General features: G+C 42.2%; 1 protein-coding gene across 7 annotated transcripts in view; it reads left to right on the top strand.

Annotated features, from left to right (window-relative positions):
* mast4 (microtubule associated serine/threonine kinase family member 4) overlaps positions 1-8,719 on the top strand; it is a 99,690-nt gene extending 90,971 nt beyond the window's left edge. For all 7 annotated transcript variants that reach the window (XM_086301379.1, XM_086301380.1, XM_086301382.1 and 4 more), the window contains 4 exons: positions 422-544; positions 899-1,035; positions 1,716-1,900; positions 1,995-8,719. In XM_086301379.1, the coding sequence (XP_086157505.1) occupies positions 422-544; positions 899-1,035; positions 1,716-1,900; positions 1,995-5,632 (4,083 nt within the window). In that variant the 3' untranslated portion in view covers positions 5,633-8,719. The remainder of the gene's footprint in view (positions 1-421; positions 545-898; positions 1,036-1,715; positions 1,901-1,994) is intronic.
* The last annotated feature ends 8,428 nt before the right edge of the window (positions 8,720-17,147 follow it).

The following is a 17,147-nucleotide window of genomic DNA, read 5'->3' on the forward strand; positions in this document are numbered from 1 at the left end:
TGTTTTGTTTGTTTGTAATAAATTATTTATTATGAAAATTAAAAACTGCACCATCCTAACATAATATTAGTCCATTAATGGGATTTTTTTCCCCCCAGCAGTTAAAACTGAAGGCATCACATAGACTTGCTTTTATTCCAAATTTTAATAAACAGCGGTGAAAATAATTTACAGATGCAACCAGAAGTCAGGGAACTGTGAAGTTTGTGTGCTTATGTTTTAACTTGATGCAATTGAAAGTCTCTTGATAACTACAGGTGTCGCCCTCTGCTGGCCACTGAAAACGATGCGTGCAACAGCATTTTTCTCTTTTGTCTGAACAAAATGTTCTAAAACACAGCTTTAAAAGCAGTTTTAAATGATTCAAATGCTTTTAACACAAAAGGATGATAATGAATCAATACCTTTTTATGTTGATCAGAACGTAGAAGATGGTGGGCCTGCACATAAAGCAGGACTCAAAGCTGGAGACCTCATTACTCATGTGAACGGAGAACCGGTTCACGGTCTTGTCCATACCGAAGTGGTGGAGCTCCTGCTCAAGGTAACGCACAATGTGTGTTCATCTCTAAACAGCTACTGTTAAAATATTTAATAGTTCTGATATTCATTGCGTTTGATGTAATTTCAATTAGAATAAACTGAATAATCTATTTAGGTTGAGGAGTAAGTGCTACTGAAATTGATGTTGTTTCCATTTTTTTAAAAGTGAGTGCAGAAAATTCAGCTCTAATGATTTACTGGAGCGCGACTACAGTCGTTTTAGTTGGAAGATATTTAAATCATAAAAGGGTTTAGGTAAATTCCACTAATATAGATATAAATGTTTGTTCTGATTTTTAAAAAAAAAAAATCTATCCTCTTCCCAACATCAAGTGTTTTTCTTTTTCTTTTTCAGAGTGGCAGCAAAGTGGCCATCTCTACAACCCCCTTTGAAAATACTTCAATAAAAACTGGTCCTGCCAGAAGGAACAGCTACAGGAGCAAGATGGTCCGATGTGGCAAAAAGCCCAAGAAGGAGAAGACCCCAGAAAGGTACAAATAAGTCCTTAAATTACCTTTGGATCATTTGTTTCTTAACCCCCTTTATTTAAGGGAGACTGAGACAACCAGCTGCTGTGCTTCGATGGAACATTATGGCCCATTATTAAATGATTTTTTGTTTTGGTTAGGGAGGTTTCAATAAATCTGAGTTGCTGAGTTTTATTTAAACTGCTGCATTTCCTCCTCTAAGACAATTTGGTACATTTTTAAAAAGCTAACCATCCACACACAATGTGGAATTTCGTAAGTAAGTTACAAGCACTAGCTCAGTTATAGTTCAGCTTCAGTAGGTTCTGCATATCCTGATAAGTTATTGAAGACCACAAGGTCGTATTCCTGCCCTGATACTTGTTTCTGTAAGCGTGGGAACTGCAGTTTTGTTTCTGCAGCCTAATCGTTCTTCAGAAAAGAGGTGAGTGATCCAATTTCCTGTGTGCAGTCATTACTCTATTTCCTGTAGGCCTCTAGAGGGCAGACAGATGGCACTGAGGGAATCATTGAAAATCTGACGATCCTACAGATTCAGTGGGTTGTTTTCCATCTTTAACAGTTAAGAGTACCTGGCACTGTGCAGAGCAGTTACACATGTAAATAGTAAGAAAGCAGCAGCCTGTGGTGTCCATTGTAAACTGTGAATTTAACACTTCGTCATCTCACTTTTCTTTTCACAGGCGCCGCTCCCTTTTCAGACGCTTTGCCATGCAGCCTTCTCCTCTTCTGCATACGAGTCGCAGCTTTTCCTCCCTGAACCACTCGCTGTCATCTGGTGAGAGTCTCCCCGGCTCCCCTACCCACAGTCTCTCCCCTCGTTCCCCTACTGCCGCCTTCCGCCCTGCACCAGATTTCACCCAGTCAGGTGGAGATTTGAACTCATTTTTGATAACAGCTTGAATGTTACTTAATGTTTATCCTCTAATATCCTTTGGGTGTTTTGTGCTTATATATTTCAGGTGGCAACTCATCCCAGAGCAGCTCTCCCAGCTCCAGTGCTCCCAACTCCCCTGCTGGCTCAGGCCACATTCGGCCCAGCACCCTGCATGGCCTCGGCCCCAAACTGCCAGGTCAGAGGCTTCGTCAGGGTCGACGCAAGTCTGCCAGTAGCATTCCCCTCTCTCCACTGGCTCGCACGCCTTCACCTACCCCCCAGCCAACATCTCCCCAGCGCTCACCCCCTCCCCTTCTCAGTGGACACTCTGTCGCCATTTCCAAAACAACCCAGGCTTTTCCAGCCAAGATTCATTCCCCACCCACAATTGTGAGACACATTGTCCGCCCCAAGAGTGCTGAACCGCCTCGCTCACCTCTCCTAAAGCGTGTTCAGTCTGAAGAAAAGCTGTCTCCTTCTTACACAGGGGAAAAGAAGCACCTGTGCCCAAGAAAACGCAGCTTAGAAGTGACCCAAGAAGAGGTGCAGGACGAGGACGTGAGGACAGGAGAGCGCGATTTCACCGGCCTGCAGAGTGTGGATGAAGCAGCCTGTGAGCCACTGACAATCACTCGTTTACGGCCTGTCGAGCAGGGCTGCCTAAAAAGGCCAATCAGCCGTAAGATGGGCCGGCAGGAGTCTATAGAAGAGCTCGACAAGGAAAAACTGAAGTCCAAGATGGTTGTGAAACGACAGGAGTGGTCAGAGAGGAGGGAGTCTCTACAGAAGCAAGATGCTCTGCATGAGTCCGATTCATCGGCACCGTGTGCTTATGATGGGGACGAAGGCTTTCTGGTCCGAAGCCAAAACAAAGTGCAGAGCAGCCCGGAGTCTGGAACGCTGGAGGCTAAAGCTGCTAGTTCAACTCTTAAAGACGTTCTGTATAAAAAGCTGAGCACACGTGTCAGTGAAGGCATCGCTGAGCCTTCTGGTGGCAGCAGTGAAAGTGATGGAGCGCTGCGATCGGCTCTGTGTTCTGGTCACCCAGAATGGCAGCACTCTCGACAGGTTAAAGACGGCATGAAGCCAGACAGACTGGACTTCAAAGCTCCCAGTATCGAGTTCACCAGGAAGAGGTTGTCATTCGAAGAACGAGAAGACTGCATGTGTCGGTTGACTTCGACCCTCCATGAGAACCTCCACTTTGGTTCTACGAGATCGAAGAGCCTTCAGCTGGACACGGCCATGCCTCACGACCACATGAAGGCCGGACTGGGAAGCGTCCACTCGAGCCCTGAAGGTCTGGCCCCTAAGCTTTTCTCTGGCAGAGGAGAGAGCGCTGTGGAGAAACTCCATCTTATCTCTTCTGCAGAGTCTCCGCTTAGAAAAACATCATCTGAATATAAACTTGAAGGACGCCACGTCTCTTCTCTAAAGCCTCTTGAGGGCACCCTGGACATTGGTCTGCTCTCTGGACCCAGAGTTTCTAAAACAGAAACTTGTTTGTCCAAGATGGCAGAGAACACAAGTGACACAGTTTCTGTAAACCCACCAATACGACTTCAGAGCCCTACTGAAAGGCAAATAACCATCCCCCAAACAAAAACCACAGACAAGATGAAGAGTCCCCTAACTTGTTCTCTAAGCCCTGAAGCCGTTTCTTCTGTAAACAGCATTGTTGTCTCCAAGGAGCAATCAAATAATTCAGCAACAGAAATGAAAGTCAATGCAAGTGGTGAGAAAACACAGGATAGACAAGGCGAGTCATTGAAGGCCTCAAACAGCAAAGCAGATCCCTCAACTTTTAGTGTTAAACAAGAAGGAAGGACCGGTATGAAAGCCAGCCATGAGCACAGAGGCCCTCGACACAGCTCCCACTTCTCCTCCTGTGGAAAAACACCCTCCATACGGGAAGTGAGCAACGAAGATCAGGAGGATGAGGTGGAGCAGCAGGAAGAGATACCAGACACTACATCACAAAATACTGACAGCTCCAAGACAGCAGTCTCTTTGGTAGACTTAAAAACTTCCCCTCCATTTACAACACTGGAGGCTCGAGCTGTTAGTAAACCTCTGACTGGGCCACTGAAGCAGAGTGCAGACTCAGTTTTGGATACAGGTCAACTTCAGAGCTGTGAGAAGAGAAAAACTGCAGCACAGAGCTCAGACACAACCTCACGACCCGCTTCTGAGGCGAATGTGCAGACCAACTCTGCATCGGTACATGTTCCAGCGAATGTGCCAAACATTTGTTCCTCAAATACAGAACCAGGAGTTTCTGTCTCGGCATCAGCGTTTGGAGCATTACCTGATAGTAAATCAGAGCACAGTGAAACATCTGTCAGCTCATCTGTGAAGCTGGTTGGAGATGCAGGCAGCTCGGGCTCCAAGACGGAAAACAGTGCAAGTTCCACAGCTGCAAAAGTGGAGCAGAAGAAAGAAGTTTGTACGATAAACAAGGCCACTTCACTGAATATTATTACAGATGCCACACTGAACAAAAAGCATAACACTGTGTCTGCTGCTGCAGTACAGGACAGTGGCATGTCGCTGCAGAAGAAAGACGTTAACGTATCACCAAAGACGAAGAATACAGCGGCTGTGAAAGATTCAGAGCAGCCATCACAGATGTGTCCGACTGAAAAAGCACAACACAGATCGTCCGATGCACAACTTTGCACGTCTGTTGTCAGTGTTAAAGAAAACACTGTGGTCCCTTCAGCAAAGCTCAAAAGTTCAGGTTCGACAGCTACAAGTGAAACTGTTTCGAGTCCCAAAAGCAAGTCGAGGCCTGACCCACAGCCCACGCTGCCCACGTCTGTGAAGAGAGAGAAGGAAGCAAAAACACAAGAGAGCGCAGCTCCTCCCGTCCCAGCTGTCAAAGGAAGTCCAAGTTCAAAAGAGAAGGATTTGCCTAAGGAGTCTGCCCCCTCGACTTCACACGTTCAAGCAACCCACGACGCTAAACGGAAAGAAGCCTCGCCGGTATCCGCCGGCGATGGCGCAAAGAGTGAAGACTCTGTGCAAGCGAAGCCCTTGCCCACTCATGCTGACACGAGGCAGCGAGAAATACAGCCCAAATGTTCTGCTGCTGTCAAAGACGTCCCGAACTCTAAGCTGAAATCTCTCCCTCCTAAAACATCATCAGCTCTGAAGCCTGCTGCAGCTCCAGCAATTAAACAAACTCTCGATTCCAAACCTAAAGACACTTCACCTAAAAACCACCCCACAGTTATTAAAGACCCCCGTGACCCCAAAACAAAAGAATGCGCCCTGCCTCTCACTACATCTCAGCAGCTCAGGAAGGAGCCTCTGCCGCCATCAGATGTGTCCTCTCAGCCTGACCCACCAGCTGTGCTGCCTAAACTTCCAGCGAAAACAGAACCACCGAGCAGCGCAGACACCTCAGGCAAAGGCTTCAGTTGTGAGCCTGCAGTCAAGATATCCAAGGATGCTCCCAAGTCTGAAGTGGTCAAACCGGACAGTCACAAGCCCCCGGACACCAGAACCACCACCCCAGACAAACCGGCATCATCTCTCCGGAAGGAGCAGGGTGAAAGAAAGAAAAAGGAAACCGCTCAAGAAGTCACGCCTGCACAGAAAAACACTAAGAGAGACACTTCCAGGGCTTCTCCATCTGCAGCTAAAGACAGTTTAGACAGAGACACGAGCAGGTGCAAGCAGCTGAAGGAGTCACCGCGTAGCTCCAGTAACAAAAAGTAAAGAGGAAAGTGATGATTTCAAAAAACAAAAGAAAAACGTGACTGCTTCAAATAATCCAGATAAAGTAAAAAGTTGGGATTGATTTGTGCAATCATCATCATGCCTTCTTTTTTTGTTTATTAGAGGACCAGGCAAGCTGTTACAAGCTGATAGAGAGGGAAAGTCTGCGTGTGTGTGTATGCATGTGTGTGTGTGTTTAATAAGATTATTCATAACAACATGTTGATGTTTCTAGGTTTGAATGTAGGCGATCATTTGCCGATCCTTTCTGAAGTTTTACTTTCATGTCAATCGAATGTTTGGAGGATTTCTTTCTGTTCGTTGCAGAACACTTCGTGCAATCAGTGTGTTTAAGGGGCAACGGGGAGGACACCTGTAAAGGCCGTGATGTACGAGAGTCTGTGCCATAAGCAGTTTTGAATTGCACTCTTTCTTCTAGACTCGGAGGATCTGAAGTCTTTTAATGCAGTAGACCACACAATGTTGTCGAGCAGTTGTGTTGTTAACGTTCAGTATGATCAGATTGTTTTAATGTTGGGTTTCGTACAGTGGTACACAAAAGAAACGCACTATATCTCGTGCTTTTCACCTAAAACCTGAAACAAAGTAACTATAGGATCACGATAGGATTCTAAAAATCATAAATTAGTGAAGGGGCCTTAGATATATGGGAAATCAGACTTGCTTTTTTTTTTTTTTTTTTTAAGCAAGATGTGGTGTTTATTCACATTCCTCTGGCATCTTGTACATATATTTTTGATTTTTATGCAATATAGTGTAAATAAGATACCATTGTAAAACAGGGATACATGGGCTTACATGATTGTCGTTTGTATTATATGTATAGATTTTGCAGTGTCATGTTTGTATGCTAAGTATTAAGAGTATCATGTTCTGCTTGTGTGGTCTAAAGTAAGCTACAGCAGTGTGTCTCATCAAACGTTTCCTCTTCTGTGTGACTTTCAACATGTTTTCACATGTTCCAAAATGAACTTGAAGAGAGGAGAGGGCATGAGGGGCTATTTCTAAAAACAGAAAAAAAAATGTAGCATTATATAACAAAACTGTGAGGGCTGTCAGCGTTTCTCCAAGAATGTCTTTGTTGATGATGTGTTCACTGGCTGATTAAGCTCTGAAGATTGTAAAATACGGGACATTGTGTTTGAGGAAGATGAACCAGCAGTTCTGCATAGTAATCACAGCAGTAGATTTCTAGAAGCCGTGGGCCTCGTCTCTGGGTTACGTCCACGCTATCGTTAAGGTCACTTGTGCGAGTAAAACACGATCTGAAGCGGTTCATGTTAAAGTGCTTTGCTGTCAGGGTTTTGGTGTTTTGGATGCTTCATAAAGAAGCTCCACCCGGGCGAAGATTTTATGATGGCTTTGCATAACATAGTTCATGTCTGCTTGAAAGTTTGAGGTCACTTTGAGCTGGATTTTTTTTCTTTTCTTTTTTTAAACAAACATTAATGGCATATCTGCTCATTACTGTCTGACCTTGTATAATTTTGTCTTGTTCAAACACTATCTGATCTGTTGGCAAACCTGAAAAATTGTTTCACCAATCTAAGAAGCAATACTTTAGAATGATGTTTGGAGTATAAATGCTGTGGGTTTGATTTGAGTCTAAAGATTAAAAGAACTTTCCTGTGAAACATGTCACGTTACTGTCGTTCTAAGAAAGGGGGGGAAAAGTGCTGCACAGTTTGCTGTTACAGGTATCATTTAATGAAGCTGGACTCTGTTTCTCGAGTCCTTTCATTCAGCTGTAAACGCACTTCTTCTTCTTTTTCGATTGCCATTAGAGCCACTTTGCGCTGTTCTGTGATGAGTCGTACACACAGTTTGTATGAAATCTTGTGTTGCCTCACGAAATGGATCAACATCGATTTCAGAGGAAAATTCGTTAGTCAAACCTCCCCACGCCGACGCTCCAGACAATCAGCTCGCTAAAAGTATTGCTCCTTTAACCAGCTGTTTAGATTCGGTCGCTCTTTCAAAGTGATAATGATCTGCTCTAATTACACAATGTGCCATAGCTTCCTAAAACGTGTTTCTGGATGCATATGCAAATATTCCCTTAGATGATTCAGTTGATCACAATGTCACGTTTAACTGCTCCCATCAACTCTAAGTGACCACAAACTTTTCAGCTATGAATGTGAATTTCATGTTGGCGTGCTAATACCGTGGTACTACGCATATAGGCTGTTGTATATCCGCATACACTTGCTACCATTTACACACTTTTCTATATGGTAGATGCCTTTAAATTGCAAACCCTAAATGAAAACCACAAAGTAGCCTAGGACACTAGTATTAGCATCATTAGCTCTGTTGTGCTGGCTGTATAAAACCAGATCCACCGTGTTGTCCGGAGGTCACGGTCTAAATCTAAATGTTCCACACAGTATGTGTCTAAGAGTGAAAGTGAAAACCAAGATTGACAGCAGAGATTTTAATGTTAAAAGAATCTAATGTTCAGCTGCATTGGATATTGTAAAAGTATTGCTAATGTATCGTGAGATAGTAATAAATGCACCTTAATCTTTACCAATGTTAAGTTCAAAGGGTGAGTGCAGCAGAGCGGTTTATGAATCCCTCACTTTAGGTTTTTTTTTTTTTCATTCCCCCAACACTCACGTTTTCCTTTCCTGTGACGACACACGTTTAAATCTTTAAAGCACATTCAGTGTTTGTTTACAAAGCGTCATGGATGTATATTTTGTATATTGTTGATTTGCCAAATCTGCGTCCTGTGTTACAGATAATGTTTCTAGTCGTGCGAGGTTTGCCTCCTCGCCACCATGATTTGTTTGTGCAGTAATCGATGTCTCTTCACGTCACGTTCTACTCTGTCTTCTTGTCTTTTCAGATTTCCTTTTATTTCCTCCTCTGTGCAAAACTAGTATTAGATGAACTTGCTTATGTTGGTTTGTCTTTTAGAATATGTGCAATAAAAGTGTTTTGAGTTTTGTATTTTGCCCAAGGAAAGCTCTATGGATGTCATACATGTTGTATATTAAAACAGATATTTATACTTCTAATGTTGCGTAATACTGAAAATAAAATGGAATTATGAGTTACTGTTTTGCAGTTTTGTTTTTTTGTTAGCCTGAATTGAAAATGTAGTTAAAGATATATCAGAAAAAAACAAGAATTTACCATAAATATGCTTAAAGCCACAACACAATGTTACTGTGTTTATGGATGAGATGTGCAGCCCTTTAATAGTTTGTAGTTGTGCAACCTAAATTCATGACAAAATATAATACAGCAATATTTTTTTTCCTGAATGCCATTTTATATTCTGAATGATGAAATGTGCACATTTCAGTTAGTTGTGGTTATTTGCTGGTTTAACTGGAATCAAATGTACATACAGGAAGTTTACACTTGATCACGGTAAGTAATGCAATTCCAAAAGGGGGCAGCATCTTTCTGTGTGTGTGCCAGGGCTCTTCAAATAGGTCCTCTGTTACGCAACATGCAGAGAGTCAGACGATTAATGAAGTGTGGCGCACTGAGAAATCTAAACAAATATAAATATGCAAAGAACACTGATCTGCATTCATCGTGTATTTCAAAGTAAAACTGCATGTTATCATTTACATATTATGAGCTTCTGGAATAATCAGATGAGCGAGCCTCAGAGAAATAAGTCCCCATTGGTCTTTTCATTCATGATTAATGGTGCAGATGGATCAGCAACCACAGCCTGATTAATAAGCAAAAACATTAATTAGAGGAAGGAATTGGTGGGAAAAATGGTGTTTGGGAATAGTGCTGGGAAAATGTGCTGGTGCAGCTACAGGTCAAAAACCTTCATATGCTTCAACTTTAAAGATTTCTGAAAACGTCTTCATGGCTGCAGTATCAGAAATAATTAGTTGACCTTGAACCTCTAAATCCTGCTTAGCCTCAGCATTCTTAGCATCTCACTGCTTTACAGGGACACATTTAATTATTTTCACTAGCTTGTTTAACAAAGGAGAAAAAATGCAGATGTTTTTGTGTAGCCTCTGAAAGAAGTCGATATAAGAGAAAACCAAATTCTCATTGGAGATCATCAGTTTCTCTAGTGGCTATTGGGATTTCACCTTTAGCATTCATCCATCCGCTATCGCTTCTTTTGAAAATATAATCTAATAGATTGCCAGGTTATTTAAATATATTATTGCTGTAGTCTGCAACAGAGAGATTGTAGAGTGGAGGCTGGCTGGATCATAATCCATTTTGGAAAGATTTATCAATACTGATGATGTAACCAGCCATGTGCATTGTTATCAGCAGGCTGTGGGGTTAAAGGGGGAGAGAGCTGAGAGACATGCGTACATTGTAGAGAGTACTCAACAATATGCATTTAACCTCCCCCAAGCTCCACTTTCTATTCATTTAAATGGATATGATCAACAGCATTGATCAGAACATTGTATTCTACAGACAGTCGTATTTCTCAGAGGATAAATCTTAAAAAACAAACAAACAAAAAACAACCTCCAGCCGTTTTGTGGCGCTTACCTGTGTTTCCAACTCAGCCGAGAGTGAAAACCTCTCCAGCGGATCCTGAGTCAGCTGCAAGTCCTCCTGGTAGGCCGTGTCTGAGCTAGAGAAAAATCAGTGAAGGTGACAGCAGTGGTCTGTGGCCACCACCTGCAAAACCATCCCTGCTTTTACAGTCATGTGCATTTTAATTACCAGAGTGTTGAGTTTAAGGAGGGGGCACATAAGCTCACAGGCACATAGATTGTAGACATTGAAATCATATCGAAAAGCTTTCGCATGTTCACCATACGCTAATGATCATGTAGGTTTGTATGTTCCCTTTCTCCTCCGGGACAAGTGGACGAATCTTGATAAAACTTTGCATAAACACTGCTGAGGGCACTGACAGTAGCGTCTGTGTGGTGTATACAAATATTTTATACAAATCCAACAGTATATATATTTGCACATGTGGCAGTTCAGTTGGACACGATGTGTTTAGTTTGTTGATGTTTAGTGTGCGCATTTTTACTTTTGTTTATATTGTAGACATTTAGGTTTGTTATGTATTTTAATGGTCTGAACAAATTTTTAATCTTCCCTGTGCAGCTAAGCGGCTGCTGGTTGTTGATCAAGCGATCAAAGTAAGCGACTATAATGACCATCATTTAGTCAACTATAGTCTTCTATATATTTCATTGTGAATGTTACAATCCATATTTATTTTAATGTAATATATTTTTAATTTTATGCATTTATATTGTTCAAAATATGACATCTAACAAGTTTGTCAAATTATTACAACCAGTATTGTCCATGCATAGCTAGTACCAATAATACTAACTTGTGTTAGCAAAGCCTGTTCACAGTGCTAGTTTACATACTGCTAGCAAAGCTGTACTAAAGTTCCTCCAGGGGGTTTAATCGTAAACAAATGAGCCAAATTGACTGGTATAAAATAAATGAGGATTCATGTCAATGAATTTCTGTGCAAGAGTTCACACTTGTCTTTGTTTTAGACTGGGGACAGTGAGTTGCGTGAGGAAAACTAAAAGTATCTCTGGCAGGGCCTTCCATCCAGTCATTGTTTTTCATATACAAACTAAAGTGAAACTTTCATGGTGGCATTACAGAGCCTGCTGGATGATCGCAAAAGTAAGCAGGTTTCAACTTGTGGGGAGCCTGAATGCCACGATGCAGTTTTATGGCAGTACATCAAACTGTTGCTGAGATAAATCAGTGTGGCGCAAAGCGGTCGACTGACCAACCAAACATCATTGCCATCCAGTGGGCTGCCGTTGTAGCTGTATAAATAAAAGTAACTTAAACATGCAGGCAGTACACGCTCTAGCTTTGTAACAAGTTGCTGGAGTTTAGTGGGCTGTTTTTTTTTAAATTTATTTATTCTTGATCACACAGCAAAAGAATAAAAATAATTTTATAGATAAAGACAATGAAAACAGCAGCGGGAAGACGGCTTGTTCCTCTAGATGCATGCAATCTGAGACGCAGATAGATAAATCCACTCTGGCCCGTATTAATTTTGCTGCTGGAATTTGCTCAAGTACATTCTGTGACTTGGGGAGAAGCCAAAACTCCAGCCCCGGCTCTCAGATCTCATGTTGCAACTGATGGCTTCAGGCCGAGCTTGCGCGGGCCATCACAAACAGGCTGAGGAACGAGTAGGAAAGAAAAGACTCGCCTGTGTCACGGTACACTGGAATAAATTCTATGAAGTCAGTCTGTGATCGCAGCATGAATTCCACTATCCTGGATCTGCTGATTATAGGGTTGCCAACCGTCCCTTAAAATACGGAATCGTCCCGTATTTCGAAACAAAAGTACACGTCCCGTATTGAGCTAATAAGGGACGCACTTTGTCCCGTAATACAGTGAGAACCAAAAGTAGTCTATAAATGTTTATGGAATTAACGCTTTGTTTGAAAACATAATTCCCAGCCCCTCTCCTGCTTTGTGACCAATGAGCTGACAGCACACTTATGACAATTCGAGTATGACAATTCAGATTACCGCTCATCTCATTGGTCGAGGAAAGGTCGCTTTCGGAGAAAATACCGGAAGACAACAGGTGACCACAACAAGAAGCATGGCCAACAGGGGAACAAACGCCGACTCTGCGGTGCAAGTCTCGGATGACAGTAAACCTAAAGCTGGGCAGACACTGTGTGATTTTTTCAGTCACGTTATTCAGCTCCTGCTCAAACTGCACGATTGACTCACAGGGGTTAGAAGTTCATAGGTCACGATGTACTCTCACACTGTACCGCCCGATGCTCTGATGCGACCTGAGTGCTCACACTGTGCCGCTGTTGTGCCAAAGTAGTTACCCCCGCCATAAAATGAAGGTTATAACAGAAATTCTGTCGCTCGCTCTCTCTGTCTTTCACTCACACACACACACCACCACCATCAACTTTGCTAAATTGCTAATGAAAAACATTGATCAGGCAGCTGTGATTGAGCAGCAGTGTAAATCCAACTATTTTCACGGTTGTTGTGGTCGTGATAATTTTGTGATGCCACATCGAAAAGGCTCGGATGAGCTTTCCAAAGTTCTACAAGTTGTGCCTCCATCACTTGTGTCCAGATCACACGCTGCACAGCCGTGCTGCTCCGTCTTTTTCACCGACGTTTACGTGTTTGCGCGCGAGCAGCTGCGGTGACACCCTCACGAGCGATTGATGATCGGGAACTGGTCGTGAGGTGTTAATCACTTCTCGTTACCCAACGTATACTACACGACGCACGATGAAGGCCAAAATCGGTCCGATCACTCAAAAATCGGCTCAAAATGGGCCTAAAACCGCACAGTGTAAGCCCAGCGTTAGAGCAGCAATGTTTGTTTCCCTCAGAGAAAGGGAAGAATGGGAAAAGGAAAACACCTGGCTGGAAAAAGTTAATATGGGCATGTGCAGTGAATATCAGCGCTATGTGGCCAGAAGTGTGATAATATAATTTATTTTGTGTAATAAACAACTGCAAGGATAGATGATTACAACAAATAGATGACTAATACATAAAAGTAATACATAGGTGAATAATGATGATGAGTTATGATGCGTAATCATGGGAACAAGTGGGTTTACAAACAGGAGCAGCTGATTAGCATTAGAAAAGCTGAAATAATACCTCAACTGAAGCCAATTGTACTAAATGCACTAAATAGAATAGAATAGAATAGAATTCAACTTTATTGTCATTGCACATGCACAGGTACAGGGCAACGAAATGCAGTTTGCATCCATCCAGAAGTGCTTTAGTGATATAGATATATTACAATATATATTAGCAATAATATAGATATGTGAGTATATTACAGAAATGGGTCTATTATGGTATGTTATAATGTACACGGTATGAAGTATGTTGTGAATATTCTATAACTATAAGTATGTACAGGATATGAACAGGATATAAATATGAAAAACTATACAGAATATGAAATAAATAACTTTACAGAATCCGAGATATACAGCTATACAGAAATGGGAAGTTGTAAACAGTTGTAGGATTAAAGATTATCGAATGTACAGAATGATTATTTACACAGAGCTATACAGTAGTGCAGTTAAGATAAGTGAGGGTGTAGATAGTTTCTACAGAGGCTATATAAAGTGCTAGTGGTTGTGAGTGGTGGTTCAGTCCATGTTATTATTGTGTGTTTGAGGGTACAGTTGTCCATTGTGGGTGTGTGTATGTTCAGTCCATGAGTTTAACGTGGGTCAGATGTCAGGAGGCAGAGTTCAGGAGTCTGACAGCTGTGGGGAAGAAGCTGTTCCGGTACCTGGTGGTCTTAGTCCGGAGGCTCCTGTGGCGCCTCCCAGAGGGCAGGAGGGTGAAGAGTCCATGTGATGGGTGACTGGGGTCTTTGATGATTTTCCCAGCCCTTTTCAGACACCGCTTCCTGTAGATGTCTTTTATGGCAGGAAGTGGTGCTCCGGCGATGCGCTGGGCAGTTTTCACGACCCTCTGCAACGCCTTCCGGTCCGAGGCAGAGCAGTTCCCGTACCAGACTGTTATACAGTTGGTCAGGATGCTCTCGATGGTGCAACGATAGAAGTTCACCAGGATGTCTGAGGACAGGTGGTTCTTCCTCAGAGTCCTCAAGAAGAAGAGGCGCTGGTGAGCCTTCTTGACCAGCTTGGCACTGTTACAAGAATATTTTTCTTTCTATTGTTTTCTATTATTTTAAGTTAAGCAGGACAGAGTGCTTTTAAAGAAAGATTTACTTATATTCTCAAAAGTTAAGCATGACAGGCTTCTGTTTAAGAAAGAGACCTGTTTTATTGTGTTAATGTTGTCATTTTGAGCTAAAAATAAATAGCTAAATGATCATTTGTTTCACATGTGTTGATATCACAAAGAATAGAATATGCATCTACTTAAATCAACTTCAAGTCAAATGGTTAAAAAAATAATTTCACACACAAAAAAAGAGCTAGAAAATTCACCACACTGGGAAGGGTGAAGACAACTGGGTCGCCCGGTCCTGGCCACGAGGTGTCCCTTATTTATTTTTCAGGGAGTTGGCAACCCTAGCTGATTATAGACGCCCAGCCCAGATTGTGTGACATGTAATTTAAGTATTTCTTCTTCCTTAAAGCAAAAAAGATCCCTGACGATTATGCAAGAGCTCAAACTGTCATGTGTGCCCTGCTCAAGTCGCCGCAGCGTACCTGACTTTTGTTGATACAGCTCTTCGTGCAAAGTCACATGAATGATGCAATGTGGACACAAGCAAAAGTGTTTGTATGTGTGGGTGGCGTTTGGTTGAGTTCGGGCAAGTGAATGCACAAAGTACACAATGCAGAGGTTATGAACAGGGTGGAATACCAATAAAAGAATATTATTTTCAGGACTTGTGGGAACGCTTGTGTTGCAACAATTAAATAAACAAACACAGTTATAAGTGAATACAGCTGAGTTGGAGTTTGAAATAGATTTTTGGGACCTGAACTGCTCCTTCAGAGCGCACGGGAGTCGTCTCCATGTGTGGCAAAATACAACGAGCGCAGTGATTAAAACCCTCGCGGCCTGGATTACAGTGAAATGAGAGGATGGTGTATGACTCGGCGATATTGTGGTCTCTGTGTAATGCTGCTAAATGTCGGGTGTACCGACAAACTGTGTACACTCTGAGCTCAGAAACGGAGGATACTGTCTTTAGGCCCGTCTACCTTTGTTACAATAACTCGAGTTCAGCTTCGTGTGTGACCAAGAAATGATATCAGTGTTAGCATTTTAGGCGTTGGCTCGATGTTCTGCAGGAAGTTGTGGTATAACACATTTTTTCATGTATTTATTTTCGGATTTCGCTGTCATCCATCTATGCATCGTTTCATTGTGGTAATAAAGTCAGCCTCTCTCTACATAGACTTTGAAAATGATTTGAATAGTACGAAAAGAGAGCAATGTTTTTTTTAAATTCCTTTTTACCCATAATTCAACTCGATCAGATGAACACTGATTTTAAAAAAATGTCATTAGTTTAGTAGTTTTGAGTTGCTAGAAGTGATCTATCAGATTTCTTTCTTTTTCCTGCTTGTGGTCTTCAGGACCAAATCAACCAAAATCATTCATTTGTTACCTCTTATCTGGATCCAGGTCATGGAGGTAGCAGATCCCACAGATGCCCTGACCTCCCTCTATCCAGCTTCTTCATCTAGCTCTTCTGGGAGCACCTGAAGGCATTCCCAAGCCAGCTGAAAGATTTAATCTCTCCAGTGTGTCCTGAGTGTGCTCCAGGGTCTTTGTTGGATGTGGTTGGTCTGAAACACCTCACCCAGGAGGCATTCAGATGTCTGATCTACCTCGTTGGCTGCGTTCTCCCTCTGTAAATGGGCACAGCAGTGATGGTGGAGGGGGTTTTGAGCCCTGTGATTCTTCTGCTGTTCTGTCAGGTTGTTGTAAAAGCTCCATGAAGGCTGTCAGAACTCTTAATGCAAACTAAGAGTGTGTAAAGACTTCCCCAACACATCCACTCTGACACTGCTGTTGATCATCTATGTGCAACATCTCAGTCTTTTCATGTTCTGTGCAATTCTTTTGGCTCATGTGCAATATTTTGGTCCCAGTAGAACTACCATCTCCACCCTAAATGACCATAGCCCTTCCACCCTTATTTATCTATTACATTATATAACTGCCCTTGTATACAGACCCACAATGTTTCTGTTTTAATGTTTCTTACACATACACCATGTAAATAGTTTCACTCACATATATGTATTCATATAAATTGCTTTTTATTTTTTTTATTTATTTATTCCCCCCCCTCGTTGTGTATCGGTTTCTCTTCTTTTTACTTTTGCACCTTTGTGCGCCAGCTACCCAATTTTGCTGTGCAAGAAGCTGCACATAGACTTAGAGCTTTTTATTGTCAAAGTCTAAACTTCCTGAAGGAAGTCATTAGCAATGATAAAGCCATACACTGCAACTGAATCAATTGTTAGATTAAAAATACTCTTTAGTGCATCTTTTCAAGAAAGAGCTTTAAATGCAGTGCAAATAGATTTCTAGAGTGCACCTCATAAGCAATCAGTAAAACAGAAAAAGGCTTGGTACATGTTGCAGTAATGGCTCCCACATGCTAACTACACGCAGTTCACATGGTGCTTGAATTTTGCCAATCATTACTGGCTGCTATATTTTTGGAAGTCATTTATCACTTGATGTGAACTTTGTGTCTTTTATAGCACAGTCAGTGCATCGCTGCTTGAAACGGCCAGACGTGTGAGGTTTGTTTTGTAGTTTCACAGCTCCTCAGAACACTCGTCAATCATTGATCTGAAAGTGCAGCAGAACATGTGCCACATGAAAGTTTCACATTCAACTGCATTGTTTTATTTTTAGTTCAGCAGACCGCAGGACTTTTTTTTAATTCAGTTCCGTCGAGCCACGTATGACTGTAGCAATTTCACTGGCCTAATTAGATGTGATGTCAGTTAGAAAAGGTAGAGTCATTGCAGAGGTCCTCTTGATTTTCCTTTGCTTCCTTTTGGATTTGCGG

The sequence above is a fragment of the Aulonocara sp. 'chitande type north' Nkhata Bay genome, linkage group LG7 (assembly GCF_057382095.1).
Source record: "Aulonocara sp. 'chitande type north' Nkhata Bay isolate Kocher_YH1m ecotype deep benthic linkage group LG7, A_spYH_male_GT1.1, whole genome shotgun sequence".
In the NCBI taxonomy this organism is placed as follows: domain Eukaryota; kingdom Metazoa; phylum Chordata; class Actinopteri; order Cichliformes; family Cichlidae; genus Aulonocara; species Aulonocara sp. 'chitande type north' Nkhata Bay.